Source organism: Colossoma macropomum, unplaced genomic scaffold (genome assembly GCF_904425465.1).
Source record: "Colossoma macropomum unplaced genomic scaffold, Colossoma_macropomum, whole genome shotgun sequence".
Lineage (NCBI taxonomy): Eukaryota > Metazoa > Chordata > Actinopteri > Characiformes > Serrasalmidae > Colossoma > Colossoma macropomum.
Genome location: NW_023495659.1, coordinates 1,091 through 20,946, shown reverse-complemented (window position 1 = coordinate 20,946; position 19,856 = coordinate 1,091). Strand labels below are relative to the sequence as shown.

At 38.9% G+C, this 19,856-nt stretch overlaps 1 protein-coding gene across 6 annotated transcripts; it reads left to right on the top strand.

Moving 5' to 3' along the window:
* Positions 1-10: 10 nt before the first annotated feature.
* LOC118802695 lies at positions 11-18,674 on the top strand. 6 transcript variants are annotated; one of them, XM_036563140.1, is made up of 25 exons: positions 11-874; positions 2,330-2,465; positions 2,579-2,726; positions 3,575-3,767; positions 3,916-3,978; positions 4,471-4,578; positions 4,893-5,012; positions 5,376-5,492; positions 5,876-5,995; positions 6,376-6,495; positions 6,853-6,972; positions 7,336-7,452; positions 7,836-7,955; positions 8,336-8,455; positions 8,813-8,932; positions 9,296-9,412; positions 9,796-9,915; positions 10,296-10,415; positions 10,773-10,892; positions 12,366-12,488; positions 12,683-12,751; positions 14,135-14,221; positions 14,723-16,649; positions 16,802-16,957; positions 17,962-18,674. In XM_036563140.1, exons 2-25 carry the CDS (start codon positions 2,348-2,350, stop codon positions 18,189-18,191), a joined length of 4,773 nt encoding a protein of 1,590 aa, XP_036419033.1. In that variant the 5' UTR covers positions 11-874; positions 2,330-2,347; the 3' UTR covers positions 18,192-18,674. The 6 variants fall into 6 exon arrangements, with proteins under 6 accessions (XP_036419033.1, XP_036419037.1, XP_036419035.1 ...); XM_036563144.1 differs by lacking the exons at positions 6,376-6,495; positions 6,853-6,972; XM_036563142.1 differs by lacking the exons at positions 7,336-7,452; positions 7,836-7,955.
* Positions 18,675-19,856: the final 1,182 nt, after the last annotated feature.

Here is a 19,856-nt window from a genome sequence, read left to right as displayed (position 1 = left end):
GGACAAAAAGTGTGTCCCCAATTGTTTTATGTATACAGACGTGTTCAGCGTGCTCCAAAGTGCATTTCTACCTTAAAATCTCCTCTGACCCAAATTGTGTCATAGTTCAGATTTTTGTGTGTGTGTATGGTTGCAGCACCGCCCCCCCCACCCAAATCTGTGTATGTTGTAAAGCGCCCCCTAATGGAAGTGTGTGAATTGCACCCGGGTCACATGATCCATTTAGACCAATCACTGCCCTGCTTGGAGCAAACGAGGAAGTCTGTCAGCTCAAAGCCTACTATAAGCGTAGGCTAACGGTAGCGCTGTATATTAAACATTAGCTATGACCTTTTAGACATTCAGTAGCTTATATACAGAATACGTTTAGAAAATCATTTTGATTTCTAGAAAAATAGACAGTGATTTTAGCAGTAATTTAACTTTTATTTTTTTTCTACACAAACACCGTCATTAAAATGTTCCTAATATTTATCATTATGAATATTTAACTAGATTGTGCTGAGCTAACGCTAACATATTAGCATCATTAATTGGCAACTAGTGGACGTGAAAAACGCAAATACAGTCACAAATTGTGTATATAAAGTAAAAACCCTGAAAGCAGCACTGCTAATATCAGCAAACATGTGCTGTGTTCAGAATGTTCACTCATCCCTCATTCGCTAGTGTGAACTTATCAGGGAGCAATCTATACAATTCAGGTACAGCAGGACTAAATGGGTTCAGACTATGTAGTGCACTATTTCTGTAATAGGGACTGAATCAAAATGAAACCCAAAGCTCCCGCATGGTTTTATCCACGTTTGGCCGAGGAGGATTTTGCCCCGAGCACAAGGGAGAACCTGCACTAAGAGCGAAGACGCTGGACAAGGTACGTGGTTTGAGCAAAATACTGATGACTCTAAAGTCATGAATTACTTTTAAACGCATTTTCGCCAAAGTTATCGTCTGTGAAAAGTGTGGATAAAGAAGCTAGTTAGTTAGCTAGCTTGTTTAGCTTCGAAGTTAGCTTCTTTAAAACAGCTCCAAGTTAAATAACTAACTACACACCACAATGCGGATTTGATTTGAGCTGTTTATTGCTAATCCATACGTGTTTATAGGATCAGCATTATATGAGGAGTGTATTATGCTGTATAGTGAGTGCAGCTCGCCGCTAGCGAGCTCGCCTTTGGCCGCAGCCAGCTCCCTTTCCACCGTGCTCCGCAACGTTAGCTCTCGATGCTAGCGCAGCAGAGATGACGCACTCTGGAAATGGTAGTTAAAGTTAGTTGGCTGCTATGCTAGCAAATGCTCAAGTGATGCAGGTTAAGAAGATGAAACATCTAATTTGAGCGAATGATGTCGAGTAACCGATGTTGGAGACACAGTAAGACTGAATTTAACCTGTTATAAGACGTGTATTAGGTGGTAGCTAAGCTAACGGCCGCAGGCTAGCGCCGTAATCGGGTCCAGTGTACTTGTCTTAGTCGGTTTATAAATTAGCTTGTTTTTTTGATGGTTAAACCTTTATTAAGTGATTATCTGAGAAGCAGAAACCCTGCAGCAGCACTGCGAATGCCAGCTAACATATGCTGTTTCAGTGGCTGATGTCTGAGAGGCAGTGAGGCCGAGTTTAACCCGTTACGTGGCGTGTGTTAGCTGGTAGCGCGCTAGCTAGCGTCAGAGTCGCACGCTGGCTCTTTAACCGGCTCCAGTGTGACTTGTCTGGTTACCGTGGCTCACTAATCAGCTATTGTTTTATGGCTAAAACATTATTAAGAGATTATCTGAAAAGCTAGAAGTTTCTGATTAATAATTTTAAAAGTGGTGTGAGTGTTCTTTATTTATTTATGTTGGGCTTTTCTGTAGGTCATTTGCTAATGCGTGTGATATTACTGATACTGAATATTAGTTATTCTAATGGAAATTTTTCTAAGTTATAATGGGAAAAAGCTAAACATTTGACATTCTTTCCATTCCAGTGTTAAAGTTACAGTTAATGTATGCATAAGTGACTGATCTTCATTGATGTAGTTCAGGAATTTGCAACTCCAGGTCACAGTTCTGCACAATTTGTTGATTTTTCTGCTCAAACACACTGGCTAAACCTGTTAATTAACTAATGAGTTAAAAAGGTGTGCTTAAACAGTAAACCCCTTAAATTGTTGGACTGCAGCCCCCAAGACTGTAAGAGGTTTTTGAAGAAAGTCAGACAAAATGTAGATAATGTTGGTATCAGTTGGACAGTTTGACAGTTTTATGATTAAATTAAAATAGTCTGCTGTTATTTGTGACAAATCTAAATGTTTTAAAGCTGAAATGTTGACTGATTTTTTTTTAACAGAAAGACTGTTAAGACAAAATGGCAAAAAGACTGATAAGACAAAAGCAACTTAGTCCACAGCAAGATGCTGAGATTTACATCAAAATGAAGACAGACAAGCCGGGTCTTGAGGAAAAATTCATCAGCTCTTTTAAAGGTGAATCATTTATTTGTTGAAAATGTGATTCTGTTGAGTGTGTGATCTCTTGTGAATCACAATGTTTTCACGTGTTTGTGTATAGTAGCATAAAAAAAAAATGTCTTTTCCAGGGCGAGGTGTATTTTCAACTGCAAACTTTTGCAAGGGAGATTTTGTCCTGGAGTACAGAGGGCAACTCTTAACACAAAATCTTACCCAGAAAAATATTTCAGAAACAGTGTTTATTTTTGATTTTCAATGGAGAGGGAAGTACTGGAGGTAAGTGACATCACTCTAATTGCTGCATCATAATTAAGCAATAGAACACAGAGGGAGTGTGTTATCGCGAAATAACATCACGGCTGTGATTTGGTCACCGTAGATCATCACAGCCGTGATGTTATTGGTGATCACACTCCTCGAGTGTTCTATTGCTTTTATACAACAGTTAAATAAATACAGTAATAAATTAATAAACTGGGCCGTGAACGCGGCGTTTAATATGTTTTAATGTTCGCAGTTCCTTCACCAAATTATAGTTCCTTAACGAGCAGCTTGTTGCTACGTCAGAGTAACGAGCTCCGCCCACTCACTGCACAGCCGGCAGTTCGTTCTCCAGCTCCTCACACTAAATTCCCAAACTGTCATCACCACTGAGCAGCTTTTTTGTTTTTTATTGTGGCAGTTTTATGGCTCAGTCTGATTTTGTCAGACTCTGAAGATCAGACTACACGTTTGGCGAATGGTGTTCGGTTCATTTCTGGCTGATTCCAGGTTGTTTAGCTGTTCTTCTGTCACAGCTGCCAACTGAAAAGCTGCTCAGTGGTGATGACAGTTTTACTTCGCAAAGTAAGAAGTAAAAACATTTAAATTCATTAAACTCGTTGCTTAGCAACGGCGTCTCAGCGGAGTGATAGTGTTTGTGAAAAACCTGTGATGTTATTGCAAAATATCAGCACGGTTAGAACGCTTCTCACCAATCAGCTTGCGTGGCTGGAACTAACTGTTGTATGACATTAAAATAAGTGTTTACTTGTCTGCTAAGTGCTCTTAATATCCAATGCTTTTTACAGATTTAAATAAGACATACATTTTTGTGCATGTTTTTTGTGTCTGTTATTGTTCAGTGTGGATGCATCCGTTGAAGACAAGTCTTTAGGGAGGCTTGTAAATGATGAACACAAGAAACCAAACTGCAAAATAAAAGTCGTTGAGGTGGATGGAACGCCGCACCTGTGCTTATTTGCACTTCGAGATATTTCACCAGGAGAAGAAATTACCTATAACTATGGGGATTCAGATTGGCCCTGGCGCAAACAGGTATGACAGTTGTTTAATTCTTTTTATTTATTTTTTTTCTTTTGTGATTTGTAATGAAGGTGTCCTTTAAAGTAGGATCTGATATTATAACACACAAATGAATTATGAGGTGAAATTATTTAAATTATTATTTATTATTTTTTACTAGGTTAAACCAGAAGCGTCCACTGTCAGGGCTCATCAGAAGCTTCTTATCACTACAGGGGATGAGGTATGTTCAGCACAGCAAATAAATGGACACGCCAGATATTTAAACATTAACCGTTGGTTTTTATGATAAAGCACAGCCATCAACGTTCAACATTAGTGCATGCAGCCGCTCAGTGAATTCCAGCACCACTCCTGACATGCCAACCAGCATCTCTGTAATACTGCATTAAATTAAATCCAGAGTACAATAATGGTAATACATGACATTAACTGAAATTTACATGGTTAAAGGTATTTGGTCTGATATTTAAAGGAAACTAGTTTTTTTTAGTTTTCATACTTCATTTGTGAGTGTTAACAAAGTGAAACATCATTGGTTGTATCTGAGGCTCTGTAGTAGAAAAGAGGATTTGGAGATTTACACAGGTGACACATGGGTGGATGTGGCTCAAGTGGTTAATATTTCATGATTTATTGATGTCATACAATTGGTCCAAAAGTATATACAGAGTTTTTTTCTACTACTTAATATTTACTTTGCTTTGTGTTTAAGGTAAAAGAAACTCTTCCCAAGAGTTATTCTTTGAAATGTACAGAGACAAAATTGACTGCTGAAAAAGTTCAAGAAAGGAGTGAGTCTCTCAGAATTATCGAGAGTGAGGTAGGGAAAACTATCACAATATGCATTTAATGTTGTGCCACCGTCACTAATGTAAATATTTGGTAGCATGCTAGACAGTGTCGATATTCTTAGCTGTGACTGTGTTGTCCCATGAACAGATGTGGATATTTCCATGGTTATCATATCACAAATATTGTTAGCGTCCAGCATGTACTCAGCACTAAATGATGAATCATTTGCCTGTTTGGTTTTTTGATTCTATGTATTGTGCCAAATAGGGAAGACTGTATTTCTAGATCTCTTATTTAATTAACCATCAGTGTGGTGCAGTAAAGGTTCTGCTTGGATTGTAGGAACAAGCAGAACCCTCCGTGAGCTGCATCCAAAAGAAGCCTGAGACAGACTGGTCTTCCTGCCCAGTTGAGGAAGAGGCCAGCTCACAGCACAAGCCTTCAGATGCTGGAGACGACCTGGTATAAACATGTCTTACCATGATATACCATACCATGCCTGCCTTTTTACGGAGCTGTCCCCAATGTACGATTTGTCAAGTGTGTGTGTATGTTCGGTGTCCCCAGTTGTAGAGTTGATGATAAGACTGGACTGGTATGAAGTTGCTATGATCCAGATCGTCCCCGATCTGCTTAGAGAGTTTGTGTATGTGTGTCCAGTGACCCCAAACTCACTATAGAGCTCCAGTTGTTGCTTGAAGCTTGGTTCTTTGATCTGATGCTCTGTCTAGTTGAATTATTTCTTATTTGTTGTCACTTTGTACAGATTCTGTTGCGTTTCTTTTAATTTTCCATTGTTTTCTGTTTACTTTTGTTTGAATTTAGGTACGAACAAAACATGTCAAGAGCCATTTTGTGAGGAACAAGCAGACCATTTCTTCACGTCAGCCTAAAGGAAGGGTTAAGTCGTTCAAGGAGTGTGTTGGAATTACAGAGAGTGAGGTATGGAATACCACCGCAACACAGTGTCAGTATCTAACCACCATTACGACTGCTAGTATTTACCAAGGATTCACGTAGCCAAGAGTATGCAGTTTTATATTTTTAGTTAATTGAGAGCTGCGCTTGTGTGTTGGTGAAACACAAAAGGATTGTTGATGTCCATATGGTTTTATGTTTGTATTTAGAAACTAGTGTTAATTTTAATTAAAATACGTTCATCTTTCTTTTTGTAGTACAGTTTTTGCTGTTTTGAGAATAGAAATACCTTTGAGTTGTGTTTTTAAGCGTCTACGTTAAAGACCCAGAAATGTGCTGCTGTTGAAATTCTGTTAGGTGTTGATTAGTCTTTCCCAGATGTTGAGATAATCTGTCTTGGATTATAGGAACAAGCAGAACCCTCCGTGAGCTGCATCCCGAAGAAGCCTGAGACAGACTGGTCTTCCTGCCCCGTTGAGGAAGAGGCCAGTTCACAGCACAAGCCTTTGGATGCTGGAGGAGACCTGGTATAAACATGTCTTACCATGATATACCATACCATGCCTGCCTTTTTACGGAGCTGTCCCCAATGTACGATTTGTCAAGTGTGTGTGTATGTTCGGTGTCCCCAGTTGTAGACTTGATGATAAGACTGGACTGGTATGAAGTGGCTATGATCCAGATCGTCCCCGATCTGCTTAGAGAGTTTGTGTATGTGTGTCCAGTGACCCCAAACTCACTATAGAGCTCCAATTGTTGCTTGAAGCTTGGTTCTTTGATCTGATGCTTTGTCTAGTTTAATTATTTATTTTTATTTATTTTTATGTCATAGGTATGGCAGGCCTTCAGATTATGTGAAGCATCACCTTTGACTGTCTTTGTTTCCATTCATCTGCTTTGAATTCAGGTACAGACAGAACTTTCTGAGAGGAAGCTTATGAAGCCCAAACAGACCATTTCAACTTCCCAAAGAGCTCAAGAAATGGTTAAGCCACCAACAAAGTCTTTTGGAATTAGAGAGAGTGAGGTATGGACTACCATTGCAACATTTATTTTGTAAACTAGCCCTACTGTTGGTGATTATGAAGATTCAAATTGCCAGCTGTTTTTAATTCTTACTGCATTGTTGAGTAGAAATGACAAATGTAGAGTTTTGTAGCTGTGACTGTGTTGACCTGTGAACAGATGTTGATATTTCCATAGTTATCATATCACAAATATTGTTAGCATCCAGCATGTACTCAGCACTAAATGATGAATCATTTGCCTGTTTGGTTTCTTCTGTGCTCTTGTGCTAAGTAGGGAAGACTGTCAGTTGTATTTCTAGATCTCTTATTTAATTAACCATCAATGTGGTGCAATAAAGGTTCTGCTTGGATTGTAGGAGGAAGCAGAACCCTCCGTGAGCTGCATCCCGAAGAAGCCTGAGACAGACTGGTCTTCCTGCCCCGTTGAGGAAGAGGCCAGTTCACAGCACAAGCCTTTGGATGCTGGAGGAGACCTGGTATAAACATGTCTTACCATGATATACCATACCATGCCTGCCTTTTTACGGAGCTGTCCCCAATGTACGATTTGTCAAGTGTGTGTGTATGTTCGGTGTCCCCAGTTGTAGAGTTGATGATAAGACTGGACTGGTATGAAGTTGCTATGATCCAGATCGTCCCCGATCTGCTTAGAGAGTTTGTGTATGTGTGTCCAGTGACCCCAAACTCACTATAGAGCTCCAATTGTTGCTTGAAGCTTGGTTCTTTGATCTGATGCTCTGTCTAGTTGAATTATTTCTTATTTGTTGTCACTTTGTACAGATTCTGTTGCGTTTCTTTTAATTTTCCATTGTTTTCTGTTTACTTTTGTTTGAATTTAGGTACGAACAAAACATGTCAAGAGCCATTTTGTGAGGAACAAGCAGACCATTTCTTCACGTCAGCCTAAAGGAAGGGTTAAGTCGTTCAAGGAGTGTGTTGGAATTACAGAGAGTGAGGTATGGAATACCACCGCAACACAGTGTCAGTATCTAACCACCATTACGACTGCTAGTATTTACCAAGGATTCACGTAGCCAAGCGTATGCAGTTTTATATTTTTAGTTAATTGAGAGCTGCGCTTGTGTGTTGGTGAAACACAAAAGGATTGTTGATGTCCATATGGTTTTATATTTGTATTTAGAAACTAGTGTTAGTTTTAATTAAAATACGTTCATCTTTCTTTTTGTAGTACAGTTTTTGCTGTTTTGAGAATAGAAATACCTTTGAGTTGTGTTTTTAAGCGTCTACGTTAAAGACCCAGAAATGTGCTGCTGTTGAAATTCTGTTAGGTGTTGATTAGTCTTTCCCAGATGTTGAGATAATCTGTCTTGGATTATAGGAACAAGCAGAACCCTCCGTGAGCTGCATCCCGAAGAAGCCTGAGACAGACTGGTCTTCCTGCCCCGTTGAGGAAGAGGCCAGTTCACAGCACAAGCCTTTGGATGCTGGAGGAGACCTGGTATAAACATGTCTTACCATGATATACCATACCATGCCTGCCTTTTTACGGAGCTGTCCCCAATGTACGATTTGTCAAGTGTGTGTGTATGTTCGGTGTCCCCAGTTGTAGACTTGATGATAAGACTGGACTGGTATGAAGTGGCTATGATCCAGATCGTCCCCGATCTGCTTAGAGAGTTTGTGTATGTGTGTCCAGTGACCCCAAACTCACTATAGAGCTCCAATTGTTGCTTGAAGCTTGGTTCTTTGATCTGATGCTTTGTCTAGTTTAATTATTTATTTTTATTTATTTTTATGTCATAGGTATGGCAGGCCTTCAGATTATGTGAAGCATCACCTTTGACTGTCTTTGTTTCCATTCATCTGCTTTGAATTCAGGTACAGACAGAACTTTCTGAGAGGAAGCTTATGAAGCCCAAACAGACCATTTCAACTTCCCAAAGAGCTCAAGAAATGGTTAAGCCACCAACAAAGTCTTTTGGAATTAGAGAGAGTGAGGTATGGACTACCATTGCAACATTTATTTTGTAAACTAGCCCTACTGTTGGTGATTATGAAGATTCAAATTGCCAGCTGTTTTTAATTCTTACTGCATTGTTGAGTAGAAATGACAAATGTAGAGTTTTGTAGCTGTGACTGTGTTGACCTGTGAACAGATGTTGATATTTCCATAGTTATCATATCACAAATATTGTTAGCATCCAGCATGTACTCAGCACTAAATGATGAATCATTTGCCTGTTTGGTTTCTTCTGTGCTCTTGTGCTAAGTAGGGAAGACTGTCAGTTGTATTTCTAGATCTCTTATTTAATTAACCATCAATGTGGTGCAATAAAGGTTCTGCTTGGATTGTAGGAGGAAGCAGAACCCTCCGTGAGCTGCATCCAGAAGAAGCCTGAGACAGACTGGTCTTCCTACCCAGTTGAGGAAGAGGCCAGCTCACAGCACAAGCCTTTGGATGCTGGAGGAGACCTGGTATAAACATGTCTTACCATGATATACCATACCATGCCTGCCTTTTTACGGAGCTGTCCCCAATGTACGATTTGTCAAGTGTGTGTGTATGTTCGGTGTCCCCAGTTGTAGAGTTGATGATAAGACTGGACTGGTATGAAGTTGCTATGATCCAGATCGTCCCCGATCTGCTTAGAGAGTTTGTGTATGTGTGTCCAGTGACCCCAAACTCACTATAGAGCTCCAATTGTTGCTTGAAGCTTGGTTCTTTGATCTGATGCTCTGTCTAGTTGAATTATTTCTTATTTGTTGTCACTTTGTACAGATTCTGTTGCGTTTCTTTTAATTTTCCATTGTTTTCTGTTTACTTTTGTTTGAATTTAGGTACGAACAAAACATGTCAAGAGCCATTTTGTGAGGAACAAGCAGACCATTTCTTCACGTCAGCCTAAAGGAAGGGTTAAGTCGTTCAAGGAGTGTGTTGGAATTACAGAGAGTGAGGTATGGAATACCACCGCAACACAGTGTCAGTATCTAACCACCATTACGACTGCTAGTATTTACTAAGGATTCACGTAGCCAAGAGTATGCAGTTTTATATTTTTAGTTAATTGAGAGCTGCGCTTGTGTGTTGGTGAAACACAAAAGGATTGTTGATGTCCATATGGTTTTATGTTTGTATTTAGAAACTAGTGTTAATTTTAATTAAAATACGTTCATCTTTCTTTTTGTAGTACAGTTTTTGCTGTTTTGAGAATAGAAATACCTTTGAGTTGTGTTTTTAAGCGTCTACGTTAAAGACCCAGAAATGTGCTGCTGTTGAAATTCTGTTAGGTGTTGATTAGTCTTTCCCAGATGTTGAGATAATCTGTCTTGGATTATAGGAACAAGCAGAACCCTCCGTGAGCTGCATCCCGAAGAAGCCTGAGACAGACTGGTCTTCCTGCCCCGTTGAGGAAGAGGCCAGTTCACAGCACAAGCCTTTGGATGCTGGAGGAGACCTGGTATAAACATGTCTTACCATGATATACCATACCATGCCTGCCTTTTTACGGAGCTGTCCCCAATGTACGATTTGTCAAGTGTGTGTGTATGTTCGGTGTCCCCAGTTGTAGACTTGATGATAAGACTGGACTGGTATGAAGTGGCTATGATCCAGATCGTCCCCGATCTGCTTAGAGAGTTTGTGTATGTGTGTCCAGTGACCCCAAACTCACTATAGAGCTCCAATTGTTGCTTGAAGCTTGGTTCTTTGATCTGATGCTCTGTCTAGTTGAATTATTTATTTTTATTTATTTTTATGTCATAGGTATGGCAGGCCTTCAGATTATGTGAAGCATCACCTTTGACTGTCTTTGTTTCCATTCATCTGCTTTGAATTCAGGTACAGACAGAACTTTCTGAGAGGAAGCTTATGAAGCCCAAACAGACCATTTCAACTTCCCAAAGAGCTCAAGAAATGGTTAAGCCACCAACAAAGTCTTTTGGAATTAGAGAGAGTGAGGTATGGACTACCATTGCAACATTTATTTTGTAAACTAGCCCTACTGTTGGTGATTATGAAGATTCAAATTGCCAGCTGTTTTTAATTCTTACTGCATTGTTGAGTAGAAATGACAAATGTAGAGTTTTGTAGCTGTGACTGTGTTGACCTGTGAACAGATGTTGATATTTCCATAGTTATCATATCACAAATATTGTTAGCATCCAGCATGTACTCAGCACTAAATGATGAATCATTTGCCTGTTTGGTTTCTTCTGTGCTCTTGTGCTAAGTAGGGAAGACTGTCAGTTGTATTTCTAGATCTCTTATTTAATTAACCATCAATGTGGTGCAATAAAGGTTCTGCTTGGATTGTAGGAGGAAGCAGAACCCTCCGTGAGCTGCATCCCGAAGAAGCCTGAGACAGACTGGTCTTCCTGCCCCGTTGAGGAAGAGGCCAGTTCACAGCACAAGCCTTTGGATGCTGGAGGAGACCTGGTATAAACATGTCTTACCATGATATACCATACCATGCCTGCCTTTTTACGGAGCTGTCCCCAATGTACGATTTGTCAAGTGTGTGTGTATGTTCGGTGTCCCCAGTTGTAGACTTGATGATAAGACTGGACTGGTATGAAGTTGCTATGATCCAGATCGTCCCCGATCTGCTTAGAGAGTTTGTGTATGTGTGTCCAGTGACCCCAAACTCACTATAGAGCTCCAATTGTTGCTTGAAGCTTGGTTCTTTGATCTGATGCTCTGTCTAGTTGAATTATTTCTTATTTGTTGTCACTTTGTACAGATTCTGTTGCGTTTCTTTTAATTTTCCATTGTTTTCTGTTTACTTTTGTTTGAATTTAGGTACGAGACAAAACATGTCAGAGGAGCTTTTGTGAGGAACAAGCAGACCATTTCTTCACGTCAGCCTCAAGGAAGGGTTAAGCGTTCAAGGAGTGTGTTGGAATTACAGAGAGTGAGGTATGGAATACCACCGCAACACAGTGTCAGTATCTAACCACCATTACGACTGCTAGTATTTACCAAGGATTCACGTAGCCAAGCGTATGCAGTTTTATATTTTTAGTTAATTGAGAGCTGCGCTTGTGTGTTGGTGAAACACAAAAGGATTGTTGATGTCCATATGGTTTTATGTTTGTATTTAGAAACTAGTGTTAATTTTAATTAAAATACGTTCATCTTTCTTTTTGTAGTACAGTTTTTGCTGTTTTGAGAATAGAAATACCTTTGAGTTGTGTTTTTAAGCGTCTACGTTAAAGACCCAGAAATGTGCTGCTGTTGAAATTCTGTTAGGTGTTGATTAGTCTTTCCCAGATGTTGAGATAATCTGTCTTGGATTATAGGAACAAGCAGAACCCTCCGTGAGCTGCATCCCGAAGAAGCCTGAGACAGACTGGTCTTCCTGCCCCGTTGAGGAAGAGGCCAGTTCACAGCACAAGCCTTTGGATGCTGGAGGAGACCTGGTATAAACATGTCTTACCATGATATACCATACCATGCCTGCCTTTTTACGGAGCTGTCCCCAATGTACGATTTGTCAAGTGTGTGTGTATGTTCGGTGTCCCCAGTTGTAGACTTGATGATAAGACTGGACTGGTATGAAGTTGCTATGATCCAGATCGTCCCCGATCTGCTTAGAGAGTTTGTGTATGTGTGTCCAGTGACCCCAAACTCACTATAGAGCTCCAATTGTTGCTTGAAGCTTGGTTCTTTGATCTGATGCTCTGTCTAGTTGAATTATTTCTTATTTGTTGTTACTTTTACAGATTCTTCAAAAGTAGATTCTACTGATTTTTTTTTTTAGATTGTTTTTCCTCGGTACTCTCTCATGTACTCTTATTTTTCTAGATAAATCAGAGTAGTTATCTGCATAATGTGCATTGTTTGTGTTTTTTTGTGGAATATTCTGTACTAGACAGATGTATTAAAATTGATCCTTTTTTCCCCTCACAGTCTGGAACTGCACAACCTGTCCAGAGCACAAATATGAAACAGAATGCATTGGAAAAGCAACGTAAAATGCTCTGCACGCTGAAGCAAGAACTTTCCCGTGAAATTTCCAAGATAGACAAATTGGTAAGTTATATAAACTGTATGTACCACTTTCAAACAATTTGTTTTTCTATTTCATTTAGACCATTAAGAAGACTTTTTGGTTGTGGTTAAATGTGTATTCATATATTAATGTAAATATTTGGCACAATTTGATTGACAGTCTAAAAGGTACTATGATTGCATTATTTATCTTATGACTTGTATGTCTTTTCAAGTTGGATATATCATCTCCTGGAGCTCACAGCCCTGACAGCAACTCCTCACTCAGTGATGAAGATGTAGAGGTATGGGCATTATTTAAATGTTTTTGTAATGTTCATTGTAGGATTCCTAAGCAGATTTCTAAATATATACACAATATCTAAATTCTAAAACTTCATACTAGGATTTCATACCTTATAATCACAGAAAAAAGACAGAATATAAAATTTATTTCACTGTTAACTTTATAGATGGACATTGATCAATTTTCAGTGGACTGACCACTGAACTTGTTTTTGTAAATATTTTTGTACAGTCCTTAAACATGATAAAAAAATTAATGGCCATCTCTGATGGAAGGACATGATCTATTTTGATCTATGACATTAACATCTGTTTGTGTACTTCAGAGTTTTCGACATGATTAGGGAGGGAGGGGTAAAATGAGTCGCCAAATATACTTTAGCAACATCTGAAACGTGGAGTTAAACATTCCCTGTTTGAGTGGAGCGATCGCGCGGACAGTCAGATTTAAGTATTAGTGCATTTCCAAACAATGAAAGTGAAAGAAAGAAGTGGGTTCATGCAGTTACAGCCCTGATTTAAACGAAAGTAAACTGAGGACACTGTGAGGCATTGGAAAACGGGAGAGCTAGCTGTTTTTAGCAGCTGGCTAACTTGAAGTAGCACTCCGTCACTCCACAACACGGAGAATTGATGATACTGTAGACCAAACAAGACACAAAAGCACCGCTTTCAATTTAAACATACATAAAAGGAGGACTGTTTGTCTGGTGTTGATATATTGTGGTTCACCCCTCAAATTACTATAGCGAAATCCAGTCGTCGCTAGCTGGTGTCTGAATACTGTGTTATGCTCTGACATGGATGTGGTTTGACTGATGGCAGAGAGGCAGTGTTATCCAGCACTGACGTACAGAGCCAGCTAATGTTTGCTGTTCGTACTAAGTTAACGTTGTTGAGAAACTAAACAGTGTAGCACTGTTGTTGGCTACTTGTTCTGCATTTGTAACGGGGTAGCCGAGCGCTCGTCACCAGACATCTAAAATAATCTTTTCTTTCTTAAATTATGACTTACAAAAACTGCGGCAGTGCTTTTCCAGCTGGTAAAAACAGCTCACCAGACACTTTCTCCCACTCTCCCATGACAGATTTGTGAAATGTTCCACTGTTTGGTGAGTGTTTGTCATGTTCTGTCCATAAAGGATAGTTTAACACAGCAATTAACCACCCAGGAGCAAAAATCAGCCTTCAAACTTGAAAGAAATAATGATTTGATATTTATCACGATACCTATCGATATCGAACGATATGAATTTTGTTTATCGTGATAACATTTTTGCCCATATCGCCCAGGTCTAATCTGTACCTGTATAATTCTTGTATTTATCTTCAGATGCCTTCTTTTTAGCATTGGTTAATTTCTTGCACGTGTTCTTTCAAAGGAAAAAATTTCATCACCACCACCTGGGAAATCTTCATCTAGAAAACGATCTGGGAGTAAAACAGACTATGAGCCAAGAAAACGTCAGGTATTTTCCTCACTTTAAGTCCATTAAACATCACTTGTTTTGTCTTTAACTATTCTTGTATCTTCCGGTTATATGTAATGCTTATGTTTAGAAGTTATTTATTTTCTTTTTGCCACGACCGGAAATTTGTCTGTAGATTTGTCATCAATTATTTTGACACAGAGCTGGGATATTACCTGCAGCAGTCCACAAATTCATGTTTGTCAGCATTCAGATGAAACTTACATTGTTATGGACTGACTAAATGTTTATGCAAATTGAACGTTGTTATATTAATCCACGATTGCTGTTTTCTGGTACACATTTTCTTATGCCAAATCTATCACACTATTACAATACTTTGGTTTTGTTTATTAAAATACCTTTTAAATAATGTTTATACTGTATGTTCATTAGTTTATATTTCATAAGTAGTCTTGACTTAAACCGAGCTATTGTTTCTGCAGAAAAGTGTTCTGACTCATGGGTTGATGTAATATCCATATATTAATTTAATTTCAGACCATTGGAAGTTCCTCAGATGACTCACCTGAGGAGTCTGGTAATACGGACTGCAGCGATGTAGATTACATTCCAGGCACTGATGAAAGCTCCTCTGATCAGTCCGGAAGAAGTTTGCAGCCCATTGCAAAGAAGCCTTTGCTTGTTCAAAGATTTTCCATCTCATCTTCAAAGCAAGACAACACAGAGAGTACACAAAATCTAACCGAAAACAGCAGCAATATGTATGTGTTGCCTCCATCAAATTTAAAGGCTCAGAGGGTGTATGACAAAAGGAACTTCTGTGCATTTTGCTTTAAGCCATCATCCAAAATTGCTCGCCATCTGGAAATAGTCCATCGAAGCGAAGTGGAGGTTGCACAAGCTGTTCAGTATCCAAAGGGTTCTAAAGCACGAAGAACAAGACTGAATGTTCTGCGAAATCGAGGAAATTTTGTCCATAATGCCGAAGTTGTGAGAAGGGGAACAGGACAGTTAGTGGCATGTTACCGACCTCGTGAACAAAGGGACGCGAAAGATTTCATCCATTGTGCTCACTGCCAAGGACTTTATTCTAAAAGGACTCTGTGGAGACACATGAAAAACTGCCCAAAGAAGACACAAGATTCTGATGAATCCCCCATCGCAAGAAAGCGTGTTAGATCTCTGTGTGCTCTTGCAACACCAGTTGGTCGGGATATAAGTGAGGGTTTAAAAAAGGTCCTGTCTCAAATGACGTATGATGATGTATATCATACTGTCCAAAATGATAAGTGTATTTTGCAGTTCGGTGAACACATGTTCAATCGGCATGGGTCAGATGTTAGCAAGCACGATTACATACGCCAGAAAATGCGTGAAGTAGGAAGACTTCTCTTGGAAGCTCAAAAATTAACCCCACTGAAAAAAATGGAAGACTTCATCATACCTGCTAACTTCTCGCATGTTGTATCGGCAGTGAAAGTGGTGGCTGGATACAATCCTGAAAAGAACACCTACAGCATTCCTTCACTGGCCCTCAAGCTCGGCCACAGTCTTCAAAAGATCTGTAGCATAGTTGAAAGTAATGCTATGATATGTGGAAACCAAACCATGGCAGAACAAGCTAAGAATTTCAGGATCATACACCAGGCCAGATGGAATGAGTTTATCTCTGCAGGTGCAATAACGACTCTCAAGGAAGCCAAGTGGAATGTCCCACAGATTTTACCATTCACAGAAGACGTTAAGCTTTTGAATGCTCACCTGGAAAAGAAACAAGATGAGTATGAGAAGCAACTAAGAACAATCCCAACAGCTGACAGTTATGCTTCCCTGGCTAAGGTAACACTTGCTTTAGCAATCATCTTTAATAGGAGAAGAGCAGGAGAGGTGTCAAGAATGGATATGTCTGCTTTCATGTCAAGAAATAATGCAGAACTACATGAAGATATTGCTCTTTGTCTACCAAAATTTGAGCAAAAGATGTGCCAGTTCTTTTCCAGAGTTGAGTTTCGTGGGAAACGAGGGAGAATGGTTGCTGTACTTTTAAAACCATCTATGGTAGCATCTCTTAAGCTCCTTGCTGAAAGCCGTGAGAAGTGTGGAGTCCCAAAAGAGAATCCCTTTATGTTCGCGAGACCTGGTGCAATGTCTGCATACAGAGGGGCAGAGTGTCTCCGCAAATTTGCAAATGAATGTGGGGCCAAACATCCTCAGGCACTCACATCCACAAAGCTCCGTAAACATATTGCAACCATGTCCCAAGTCTTGAATCTGGAGGAAAATGAGGCTGATCAGCTTGCAGATTTTTTAGGACATGATATCCGCATCCATCGACAGTACTACCGTCTGCCACAAGGAACTTTGCAGCTCGCTAAAATGAGCAAAGTTTTAATGGCTATGGAACGAGGAATGCTGTCGGAATTCAAAGGCAAATCGCTGGATGAAATTGAAATACACCCTGATGGTATGAACATGATTGTTTTTAAATTATATATATTTGATTAATATTAGTGGAATATGAACCATTTGTAATGCAATGTGATGACAGAATATATATTCATATAGTGTTCTGTATGTTTTGCACTTCCTGTGTACTGTTTCTCACTATTACATTAGAGAACCTGGTTCATTCAGAATGCGAACTGTCGAGTGATGATGATGAAGACGAGCCTACAGACACAGTAGCAGCAGAATCTATTAAGCCCGCAGTTCCAGCTACTGATCCTGATTCCACAGCATCTTCTATAGCACCTATCACACCCAAACAACCAGGTAAAAATATATTTAATTATTCAAACAAAAAAAAATTACTGTATTAGTTTTTATATTTATTTATATTTATCTGCAGGGATATCTGATTATATAATCATCTGTTTTTATGGGAGCATTTTGAAAATATATTGACTAGGGGTGGGAATCTCCAGGCACCTCACGATTCGATACGATTACGATTCAGAGGGCTGCGATGCGATTATAAAACGATTATCAATGCATCTTTTTTTTTTTCTATACAGCATTTCTGTTTTCTCACTGTGTGAGTTCAAGTTCAAGTTTCAAGTTTATTTGTTTTTTGCACAACGTGTCAGGACATTTATGCATTGAAATGCTTGTGGTGCGGCTCAGCTAATCACTCTACAGAAAGTAAATAAGTAAAAATAAAAATACAAGAAAAACCAACTGACATATTAAATATACACAAAATATACACAGAATATAGAGACAATATAAATTTTAAAGTGACTAAGTGACTCAGTGTTGTTATTTAAAGTGACTTGGTACTTTTAAACCAAAGTATTTGTAATGATCCATAATGAATTTACTTCAAATATCTCCCATGGACCCTCACAGAGCAGGTACTATTTGGGTGGTGGATCATTCTCAGCACTGCAGTAACACTGATGTGGTGGTGGTGTTAGTGTGTGTTGTGCTGGTGCGAGTGGATCAGACACAGCAGTGCTGCTGGAGTTCTCAGTGTTACTGCAGTGCTGAGAATGATCCACCACCCAAATAGTACCTGCTCTGTGACAGTCCATGGGGGTCCTGACCACTGAAGAACAGGGTAAAAGGGGGCTAACAAAGTATCAGAGAAACAGATGGACTACAGTCTGTAATTGTAGAACATGAATATATATAATCCTTATGATGCTCATAGATCAGCTTTGAGCCAACAAAATTTTGCCTGTTTTTTGTTTAGTTTGTTTTACAATAGAAAAGGATCATAAAACACATTTTGCAGTACTTAATCTTGCACTGATCTATTTCTGTTTTCCTCAAAGATGCCACAAGAAAGCCAAAACGTAAGTGGGAAGACTCAGAGGTACGTGCAGTAGAGCGACACCTGATAAGATTCATCCAGACCGGTAAAGTGCCTCAGAAGCGAGAGTGCATCCAGTGTTTACTTGCAGAATCACATGTGCTAAGAGAGAGGTCATGGACAGATGTGAAAAATTTTGTAAGGAACAGAAGCATCACCTTGAAGAAACAATTCAGCACCTCGTTAGTGTAAAATGGGGTTAACGAAAAAAAAAGCCCTGTTCTGCTGTGCCCTTGGGTATTTGACAAAACAGGATTTGTCAGTTTAGCTAGATAACTGAAGCCCAAAGTCAAGCCTGTCCAGTAGGAAAAGAGTTGTGGAACATTCCTATCACATAATCCTGAATTTTGGGCTTAAGATATCTGGCTAACTGCTTTGTGAAATATACTTCCAGCTTTGTAAAATACTATCTTGTTGGCAAGTATGTAGTTAAGTTTTTCTTCTTGTTCCACTTGAAAAGCATTTTTATGTATCTTATGTTTGTAGATTATCCTTGCTGTTAGAACAAAACCTTGTATCCCCAAATCACGTCACGATGCTGCAGAAGAAGGAAAAATGCCTTTACATTGTCAAAGAAAGTTAATTTGATGAGATTCTATTCCAAATAGTTTTGGAGCATTTTATTTTAGTTCAGTCATCACAAAATTTTTACACAATGTAAGGCGCTTTTGAATAACAATTGGGGTAACAATTGAGTTATAAGAATTGAGTTTTGATTTGCCAATAAAGATGTTTGTATATTGGTATAAACTGCTACATATATCGTTTTTACTATTGCATTTTGTAAATGAATGCAGACAAACATACAGTACTGTGCAAAAGTCTTGTGAAGTAACACTAACTTTAGAATAAATATAAATTGGCATACAGCAATCCATCCTATTCAGTACTTCATTAAATTAAATCAGGTGCTGCTGGTAGAATTTGACACAGCCAATCTTCTAGCCAACATATCAATAACTTTACTGAAACTAAACCTGTGTTCCAACGGTGGTCTTCTTCCCAACATATCAATAACTTTACTGAAACTAAACCTGTGTTCCAACGGTGGTCTTCTTCCCAACATATCAATAACTTTACTGAAACTAAACCTGTGTTCCAACGGTGGTCTTCTTCCCAACGTATCAATAACTTTACTAAAACTAAATCTGTGTGCCAATGGTGGTGTTCTTCCCAACGTATCAATAACTTTACTAAAACTAAACCTGTGTTCCAACGGTGGTCTTCTTCCCAACATATCAATAACTTTACTGACAAACACCACATTTTCCCATATGTCAGCGATGTTTGATATTTGATATTGATATTAGATGGCTTGGTCTATATGTTGCAGCTTTGTGAGTAAGGGTGTTTGTGAGCTAATGTAATTCATATTTATGTTTTGCTTGTTTTTGAAGTTGTTTCCACAAATACAAGAGATAACAACTAGTGTTTTCATTGATGTTAATAGAGTATACATAACACTTACATTTGATCACTATTGGATCATACATAATTCATACGTTTTCTAAGATGTTAGAAAAATCCTTAAATGAAATCAGTTATTGCGCAGACTAGTAGGGCTGAACAATTTGGGCCAAATATCCTTTTGCGATTTTTCTGACCAATATTGTGATTGTGATTTTCGGTGTATACACATTTTTTTCTGTCTTGAGGTTTGAACATAGCCAGTTAACACACCAGACAGACAGTCAATTAAGTATTCATGTACACTGCACATGGGTTGTTTCTGATTGGTTGAACTCATCTAGAGGTGGTTCACAGGCTCTGTGTTATTAGGTTAAATTTTCCCACTTAAAACTAAAACAGTTGCACCCTTTCAAATTGCAATTTCGAGATTAATCTTTCAGCACTACA

Coding starts and splice junctions, on each gene's coding strand:
- LOC118802695 (XM_036563140.1), top strand. CDS start 2,348: ATGGCAAAAAGACTGATAAGACAAAAGCAACTTAGTCCACAGCAAGAT. Junction 14,222..14,722: donor ATGAGCCAAGAAAACGTCAG/GTATTTTCCTCA, acceptor ATTTAATTTCAG/ACCATTGGAAGTTCCTCAGA. Junction 16,958..17,961: donor TATCACACCCAAACAACCAG/GTAAAAATATAT, acceptor TTTTCCTCAAAG/ATGCCACAAGAAAGCCAAAA.